Here is a 10090-nt window from a genome sequence, read left to right on the forward strand (position 1 = left end):
ATGAAATATCATACCTATAGTATAGCGCGATGCCGGAGGAAATGACTGTTTCGTGTCTCTTCAATAAGCGTCATGTGCAGGTATTGCACATTTCAGGATGAATAATTTGGTCGAAGCAATTTACAATCCGACTATCTGTGGACAGAATGCATAACAGAATGCATTTATTTTTTGAAAATAAAATTACTAGTACATACCAAAGAACTTATTTAGTAAATATGAAGCTCGCTAACAGCCTGGCAACTTTACTCCGTTGAAAATTTAGATTATTATGGATATGTAAGTACACCTATGAATCTGTCAAAACTGTCTGTCATTGATATCACTGATTTTTTTTTTATATACCGTATATATTTTCGGAAATATGTTGTATCGAAAAGAATTATGCTTTTCAAAGTTGTTTTTTAGCTGCTTTAAAGGGTGGTAGTCATCGTGCCGCGTCCTGTTCAATATGGGACTCATAGCGACGTATACAACGCGTGTAAAATACATTGTTTATTTTACATGAAATTCGAACACGCGCTGCGCGACGACCTCTGCGCTTTAACATCCGCAAACTCAAATTCTTTCACCAATGCTTCTCGCATACAAGATTTGCATATAATCTCTTGCTTGTTGTTTGATAAATTTCCAATAAAATATTATGTGAGTGTGTAAATGACGTTAATCCGGCATTTGCCATTTATACGCTCAAATATATATATTTTTTTACATAACTAGACTGTCGACAGTCCTCGAGCTTAATGAAATTGTGTATCCTAGACATTCAAACGCCGAAGGCGTTTGATGGGAAATGTGAAGCATTTCACGCGAGGGACTTTAACGGCACTTCATATTTTCTGTCCCGGCGTTCGCAATTTATTCACGCCTATTACGTTTATACACAATATTTATTAATAATAACAGATTAATATTAGGTACGATCGACTGTCGACAGTCTAGTACATAACATGTGCATAGTATTATTCTTCATTGTTTTCAGAAATAGGTGTGCGAAAAAAATGATGGTAACATAATAAATATACACGATAATACTGCAACTATAAAAAAAAAATACATCATTGTATAATACAAACAATACAGCATAGGGCAGGTGATTGGACAAATGTGGTGGTGCCTGTACCTAGCATGAAGCTAGCTTGTACTACAGTAATTCATACACCGTATTAGTCGTGTATGTACTTACATAAACGGCAGAGGTGTGTCTACGGACAAAATAAAAATCCTCGGTATTATAATGACGCACTATACAATATAAACAATATGGAACCATTATTTTTCAAACATCATCCACACCACAAGATCTTTATGTTTTTTGCCTCGCAATTTCTCAGCGCCTTTCTCGAATACAGTGTTTGTAAGTTTAAAATAAAAATAAGGTATTTCCTTTTTATTTGTTATTTCCATGGCAAGTGTTCCCATGATAATGGAGGCGAACCCATTTCTACGATACGCAGGTTCGCAGTAACCCATTCCAATGTCCCCCATCTCCTTGTGTACTCCCCACGCCACTGGCTGATTGGCGGGGTTGTATATCGCCGCTGATGAACAGTATTTAAGTGTCTTCGAAAGCCGAGGATGAGGAAAATCGTGCGTCCAGTGGCTCGTTAACAGTGAAACGTGTCTGGGTAGTAAAGGCCCCTTCCTGAAACCTTCAGGGAGGACAGCGTTTGCGGCTCTCTCCAATTTCCTTTTGTCGTGCAGGGAAAACAACTGACGCATTTCGACCACAGTCGGTTGGAAGCCATTCTTAACACACGTCTCGGTTACAATGTCCATACTTACTTTGGCTATTCCTTCAAAAATTATTCGGTCCTGTTTGCAGTCTAACAGACCGAGCATATTTAGCAACGTGCTAAGGCTCCTATTGTCAGTTGAAAAAGCAAAACACGTTGTCAAGGGAGACGAGCAATAGTCACGTGATACCCCCAGTACCGCCGTACACTTGGCAACATCAAACGTATCTGTGTATACCTGGATGCAAGGCCATGTATTGTTTGTTTTTAAACTATTTTTGATCATCCAGTAGACATGACCGCTTGCAGGCATCCATTTTCTCAAACGATGGAGAATGTCCGGTAATTTGGCCACCGTCACCTTCATCGCCATTTTGCTAGAGAATGGAATAAAACTTTCTTGTTTAATAAAATGTAGAATAGTTTCCGCAGGTTGATAATATATATATCGTAAGGTAAGTGGTGAGATCAGTTGGAAAATGAATCAAATAAGGACAAGTAAATAACTAATTAAAGATAGATAGAACAACTACTTATATACATAATTGGAACAGTTTGTTTTTCACTCTGATACTTTTATGTAACGGACAGAAACGTGGTACTTAAGATTAATAAGTTTGGATTTGTTCGCATATTTTTGCTCATATGAAAGTGATAATATATTCTTCCAATATTTGCTCAGTATAAAAAAGTACTATCAAGGAGTAGTAAATATTGTATTTGCTCTCTAAGCACGTATTGATGCATTATTTTGCTGAAAACTATCAGTATATTTTTTCCTAAAATTGTGGTATATAATATATATTTTACACCAATCTAAAGACACTTATCAGCATTGATGCTTGAAATCAAAACATACCGTTATAAGAGGAAAGCAATAGGGTGTCCAATTTCTGGTTTGAGGGCGCACTTCTAAATCAGAGTTCCTGAATAAAGTCGCCCACTTCTATTTATACATGGGTCATGTCCCGGGGTCATGTACAGTTATCACTGCCAGCTCTGACAGATGGACGAAGCCTACAACCCTGTAATACAATAGTGGCTAATAAACGTACAAAAATTAAACCGTGAGTTGTCACTCCCGGACCGATTTCGACCGCAATTTCAAGTTCGGAAATTGGCGCTGAACTGAACCAGCCTCGTGTACTCTGGAAATATTTCAGTCTATACGATATAATGTATTATTTGGGTGACAAGTGACTTTGGCTGTACTTAACGACACCACTACGTAGCTGTTGGTGATGACCTATACAACTCAGAACGGTGTTCACCCCGGATTTGACGTTGAATAAGACAAACTAAAGACAACTTGAAGTTTACGATAAACCCGTGTATTCATTTTAAAATTTCGAATAATCGTACAGAAAATAATGTTCGATGTTACCTTAATGCGAAGACTCGGAGTCCCGGACTATTTTGCAACTAGCGACTGTACAATCACATCCTTATACGCAAACCTTCTTTGCTTTCATGCTGTACTTTGCACTCATTTGACCTTTGACACGAAATACCATTCCACCGTAGAGGATATACAATATGGTATATATTACTCTCCGGTATAGAATATACAATATCCATAAAAAATAATTCGTTTGTTTTGTACTGTAAATTATAGTTTATTTATCTTTAATAAAGTGAAATTACATTGATAATGTATCTGGGGAAAACTTATATTAGTCATATCTATCTTCCAATCAATGTCGCTCCCCCCAAATCAAACTGAAACCCTTTGTGTCAGCAAAATTTGCCCTTCAAAATACAGGAAATAGCGTTTCAGAGGGTCTAGATTTTGGATCTCGCCCCTCATGCAAAATGTCGTGCCGCCGCCTCTGCTAACATATGTCCCTGGCATAAACGTATCAATAAGTCGTCCATCAATTGAGGCTAGCTTGTACTACATTAATGCATATACTGTATTAGTCGTACATGTACTTACAAAAACGGAAAAGGTGTGTATACATACAAAATATAAATCCTTGGTATTATAATGATATTTTTTGATCATCATGAACAATATTGAAACATTATTTTTCAAACATCACCCACGCCACTAAATCTTTGTGTTTTTTGCATCCCAATTTCTCAGCGCCTTCCTCGAATACAGTGTTTGTAAGTTTAAAATAAAAATAAGGTATTTCCTTCTTATTTGTTATTTCCATGGCAAGTGTTCCCACGATGATGGAGACGAACCCATTTCTACGATACGCTGGTTCGCAGTAACCCATTCCAATGTCCCCCATCTCCGTGTGTACTCCCCACGCCACTGGCTGATTGGCGGGGTTGTATATCGCCGCTGATGAACAGTATTTAAGTGTCTCCGAAAGCCGAGGATGAGGAAAATCGTGCGTCCAGTGGCTCGTTAACAGTGAAACGTGTTTGGGTAGTAAAGGCCCCTTCCTGAAACCATCAGGGAGGACAGCGTTTGCGGCTCTCTCCAACTTCCTTTTGTCGTGCAGGGAAAACAACTGACGCATTTCGAGCACAGTCGGTTGGAAGCCATTCTTAACACACGTCTCGGTTACAATGTCCATACTTACTTTGGCTATTCCTTTAAAAATTATTCGGTCCTGTTTGCAGTTTAACAGACCGGGCATATTTAGCAATGTGTTAAGGCTCCTATAGTCAGTTGAAAAAACAAAACACGTTGTCAAGGGAGACGAACAATAGTCACGTGATACTCCCAGTACCGTCGTACACTTGGCAACATCAAACGTATCTGTGTATACCTGGATGCAAGGCCATGCATTGTTTGTTGTTAAACTATTTTTGATCATCCAGTAGACATGACCGCTTGCAGGCATCCATTCCCCCAAACGAGGGAGAATGTCTGGTAATTTGGCCATCGTCATTTTCATCGCCATTTTGCTGGAGAATGGAATAAAACTTTCTTGTTTAATAAAATGTAGAACAGTTTCCGCAGGTTGGTAATATATATATCGTGAGGTAAGTGGTGAGATCAGTTGGAAAATGAATCAAATAAGGACAAGTAACTAATTAAATATAGATAGAATGTGAAAAAGGTCTGAACAACTTCTTGTTGTTGAGTTACTTACATAATTAGAATAGTTTGTTTGTTTTTCACTCTGATACTTTTATGTAACGGACAGAAACGTGGTACTTAAGATTAATACTTTTGGAATCATGCGCATATTTTTGCGCATATGATAGTGACAATATATTCTTCCAAAATTTTGCGCAGCATAAGGAAGAAAAAAAATACTATCAAGGAGTAGTAAATATTGTACTTGCTCTATAAGCACGAATTGATGCATTGTCTTACTGAAAACTGTCAGTATATTGTATCCTAAAATTGTGGCATATAATATATATTTTACACCAATTTAAATACACTTATCAGCATTGATGCTTGAAATCAAAACAAACCGTTATAAGAGAAAAGAAGTAGAGGGTGTCAAATTTTTGGTTTGAGGGCGCACTTCTAAACCAGAGTTCTTGAATAAAGTCGCCCACTTCCATTTATACATGGGTCATGTCCCGGGGTCATGTACAGTTGTCACTGCCAGCTCTGACAGATGGACGAAGCATACAACCCTGTAATACAATAGTGGCTAATAAACGTACAAAAATTAAACCGTGAGTTGTCACTCCCGGACCGATTTCGACCGCAATTTCAAGTGCGGAAATTGGCGCTGAACTGAACTGAACCAGCCTATTTGGGTGACAAGTGACTTTGGCTGTACTTAACGACACCACTACGTAGCTGTTGGTGATGACCTATAAAACTCAGAACGGTGTTCACCCCGGATTGACTTTGAATAAGACAAACAAAAGACAACTTGAAGTTTACGATAACCCGTGTACTCATTTTAAATTTTCGAATAATCGTACAGAAAATAATGTTCGATGTTACCTTAATGCGAAGACTCGGAGTCCCGGACTATTTTGCAACTAGCGACTGTACAATCACATCCTTATACGCAAACCTTCTTTGGTTTCATGCTGTACTTTGCACTCATTTGACCTTTGACACGAAATACTATTCCACCGTAGAGGATATACAATATGGTATATATTACTCTCCGGTATAGAATATACAATATCCATAAAAAATAATTCGTTTGTTTTGTACTGTAAATAATAGTTTATTTACCTTTAATAAAGTGAAATTACATTGATAATGTATCTGGGGAAAGCATATATTAGTCATATCTATCTTCCAATCAATCAATCAATCAATCAATCAATCAATCAATCAATCAATCAATCAAGTTTATGCTCATTCAAAAACTTGAAGGAATGTTTCCTATTTGTCCATGTGCTTTGTAGGTCCTTATTTAATCCAAGGTTATCAGCCAATAATATTTACAAATCTGTGCAATGGAATAATAATTGACAGAAACATGGTGTACGCTCATTGGTTAATGCGGCTGAACGTTGTAAAATGTCCGCGTCTGTTGACGACATTAATTCCAAAAATATACACTCTTCCAAGTTTTAATAATTCAATAAAAATACATGTATACAAATAAAACAACGAGTTGATGTGTGTATTTTTAATTACTGGGTACAAGTGGTGGTTGCAATTGCTTTCGCACTTAGTTAAAGGAATTGTAATTTTTTGTCACTGTGTAACAATCAGCTACATCCTGGTTTTTTACAACTTTACTTGCAGCATTTATATCGTAATTGGTTCGATGTCCTTCATTTTTACCCACATTATTTTGGTTCTTTGTTATTTTTCATAAAAGTAAAATACACATGTATACTGTAATTCATAATAAGCTGCAGCAGTTGCTTGATGTCTTCGCTGAGTGAGGGCGCTGTGACTGACCTGGCATTGTACATTCGACTCTGAATGAAGCCTTTATTTTATTCTTTATTGATTGTTTATTCTCGATGAAGGGATGAATCAATAAAAATTAAATCCAATGAAAATGTATTTTTTTCTATTTTCTATTTTCAAAATTCGTTAAAAACAACCTTCATACAAAACAGCCAAAATTTTTTCCGCGAAAATAACGTATTTTACAATACTTTGTGATGTGTGTTTAGGAATTAGTGATAAATATCCATAGACGTTTCAATCAATGATGAGATTATTTTTTTATTATTTTCCATGTGATGAGTGGATGGATATGCGAGGGTATGTAATTTAATTATTTTAACTGCCTGAGTGCAACCAAGAGATGTAGTCTTCCCGCAATTGAGTACATGTGTAGGTATTGTACATTTCAGAATGAATAATTTGGTCGTAGCAATTTACAATCCGTCTATCTTTGGGTTAATCATGGACAGAATGCATAACTAGGTGACTTTATTTTTTGAAAATAAAAATTGAAAAATTACATACCGAAAAAATAAAGAACTTATGTAGAAAACATGAAGCACTTTAACAGACTTGCAACTTCACTCTGTTGAAACTTTAGATTATTATGGACATGTAATCTATGAATCGGTCAAAACTGTCTGTCATTGATATGACTGATTTTTTTTTATATACCGTATATATTTTCGGAAATATATTGTATTGAAATGAATTATGCGTTTCGAAGTTGTTGTTTTTATAGCTGCTCTAACATCCGGAAAATATTATGTGAGTGTATGGATGGCGTTAACAATCGCCATTTAGCTCAAATAATATTTTATTTTATTCAAAAAACAAACAAGAGACAAGCAAGTCTACTCTACTCAGCATACATATTACACGAATAACATAGCATCTCAATTAGATTATACGTAAACTCGCTCAAATGAAATTAACATTTAGAGCTAACGTGACATGTACATAACATGTGCATAGTACCAATCTTCAGAAATGCATTTGAAAACAAGTGACCTCGAACATAGGTTTCAGTCACAGTGTGCGAAAAAAAATGATAGTAACATAATAAATATTGACGATAATATTGCAACTATAATACATACATCATTGTATAATACAAACAATACAGCGTAGGGCAGGTGATTGGACAAATGCGGTGTAGTCTGTACCTATGTTACACAGTGGCGGCGGCACCGGAGAGCAGAGGGGGGCGTCGCCCACCCGAAAAAAATGGCGCTCCCCTAAATCAAACTGAAACTTTTTGTGTCAGCAAAATTTGCCCCTCAAAATACAGGAAATAGCGTTTCAGAATGTCTAGATTTTGGATCTCGCCCCTCATGCAAAAACTCGTGCCGCCGCCTCTGCTAACATATGTCCCAAGCATAAACGTATCAATATGTCGTCCATCAATTGAGGCTAGCTTGTACTACATTAATGCATATACTGTATTAGTCGTACATGTACTTACAAAAACGGAAAAGGTGTGTATACATACGAAATATAAATCCTTGGTATTATAATGATATTTTTTGATCATCATGAACAATATTGAAACATTATTTTTCAAACATCACCCACGCCACTAAATCTTTGTGTTTTTTGCATCCCAATTTCTCAGCGCCTTTCTCGAATACAGTGTTTGTAAGTTTAAAATAAAAATAGGGTATTTCTTTTTTATTTGTTATTTCCATGGCAAGTGTTCCCATGATGATGGAGGCGAACCCATTTCTACGATACGCTGGTTCGCAGTAACCCATTCCCATGTCCCCCATCTCCGTGTGTACTCCCCACGCCACTGGCTGATTGGCGGGGTTGTATATCGCCGCTGATGAACAGTATTTAAGTGTCTCCCAAAGCCGAGGATGAGGGAAATCGTGCGTCCAGTGGCTCGTTAACAGTGAAACGTGTCTGGGTAGTAAAGGCCCCTTCCTGAAACCATCAGGGAGGACAGCGTTTGCGGCTCTCTCCAATTTCCTTTTGTCGTGCAGGGACAACAACTGGCACATGTCGACCACAGTCGGTTGGAAGCTATTCTGAACACACGTCTCGGTTACAGAGTCTATACTTGCTTTGGCTATTCCTTCAAAGATTATTCGGTCCTGTTTCCAGTCTAACAGACCAGGCGTATTTAGCAACGTTTTAAAGCTCGTATTGTCAGTTGAAAAAGCAAAACACGTTGTCAAGGGAGAAGAGTAATAGTCACGTGATATTCCCAGTACCGTCGTACACTTGGCAACATCAAACGTATCGGTGTATATATCGATGCAAGGCCATGTATTGTTTGTTTTTAAACTATTTTTGATCATCCAGTAGACATGACCGCTTGCAGGCATCCATTTCCCCAAACGAGGGAGAATGTCCGGTAATTTGGCCATCGTCATTTTCATCGCCATTTTGCTAGAGAATGGAATAAAACTTTCTTGTTTAATAAAATGTAGAATAGTTTCCGCAGGTTGGTAATATATATATCGTAAGGTAAGTGGTGAGATCAGTTTGAAAATGAATCAAATAAGGACAAGTATCTAATTAAAGACAAATAGAACAACTACTTATATACATAATTGGAATAGTTTGCTTTTCACTCTGATAATTTTATGTAACGGACAGAAACGTGGTACTTAAGATTTTTGGATTTGTGCGCATATTTTTGCGCATATGATAGTGACAATATATTCTTCCAAAATTTTGCGCAGCATAAGGAAGAATTTTGAAAAAAAAAATACTATCAAGGAGTAGTAAATATTGATGCTTGAAATCAAAACAAACCGTAACCGAAAGAAGAAGAGGGTGCCCAATTTCTGGTTTGAGGGCGCACTTCTAAATCAGAGTTCCTGAATAAAGTCGCCCACTTCCATTTATACATGGGTCATGTCCCGGGGTCATATACAGTTGTCACTGCCAGCTCTGACAGATGGACGGAGCCTACAACCCTGTAATACAATAGTGGCTAATAAACGTACAAAAATTAAACCGTGAGTTGTCACTCCCGGACCGATTTCGACCGCAATTTCTGTCAAGTGTGGAAATTGGCGCTGAACTGAACTAGCCCTGTGGGAAATATTTCAGTCTATACGGTAAAATGTCTTATTTGGGTGACAAGTGGCTTGGATTGTAATTAACGACACCACTACGTAGCAGTTGGTGAAGACATATAAAACTCAAAACAATGTTCACTCCGGATTGTTGTTGAATAAGACAAACAAAAGACAACCCGAAGTTTACGATAACCAGTGTACTCGAATAATCGTACAGAAAATAATGTTTGATGTTACCTTAATGCGAAGATTCGAACTATTTTGCAACTAGCGACTGTACAATCACATCCTTATACGCACACCTTCTTTGTACTTTGCACTCATTTGACCTTTGACACGAAATACCATTCTACCGCAGACGATATAAAATATGGTATATATTACTCTCCGGTCTAGATATAATGTCCATAAAAAATAATTCGTTTGTTTTGTACTGTAAATTATAATTTATTTTCCTTTAATAAAGTGAAATTATATTTATAATGTATCTGGGAAAAGCGTATATTAGTCATATCTATCTTCCAATCAATCAATCA

At 37.0% G+C, this 10090-nt stretch overlaps 3 protein-coding genes across 3 annotated transcripts; all 3 read right to left on the reverse strand.

Annotated features, from left to right (window-relative positions):
- Window positions 1-1272: 1272 nt before the first annotated feature.
- LOC144351894 (uncharacterized) lies at window positions 1273-1842 on the reverse strand. Its single transcript, XM_078009152.1, has one exon. The coding sequence runs from the start codon at window positions 1840-1842 to the stop codon at window positions 1273-1275; it is 570 nt and encodes a 189-aa protein (XP_077865278.1).
- A 1918-nt stretch (window positions 1843-3760) lies between these two features.
- On the reverse strand, window positions 3761-4330 carry LOC144351895 (uncharacterized). Its single transcript, XM_078009153.1, has one exon. It carries the CDS (start codon window positions 4328-4330, stop codon window positions 3761-3763), a length of 570 nt encoding a protein of 189 aa, XP_077865279.1.
- Window positions 4331-8075: 3745 nt separating this feature from the next.
- LOC102805931 (glycine N-acyltransferase-like protein 2) lies at window positions 8076-8912 on the reverse strand. Its single transcript, XM_006816329.1, has one exon. It carries the CDS (start codon window positions 8910-8912, stop codon window positions 8076-8078), a length of 837 nt encoding a protein of 278 aa, XP_006816392.1.
- Window positions 8913-10090: the final 1178 nt, after the last annotated feature.

The sequence above is a fragment of the Saccoglossus kowalevskii genome, chromosome 3, assembly GCF_978046115.1.
Source record: "Saccoglossus kowalevskii chromosome 3, keSacKowa6.1, whole genome shotgun sequence".
Classification (NCBI taxonomy): Eukaryota; Metazoa; Hemichordata; class Enteropneusta; family Harrimaniidae; genus Saccoglossus; species Saccoglossus kowalevskii.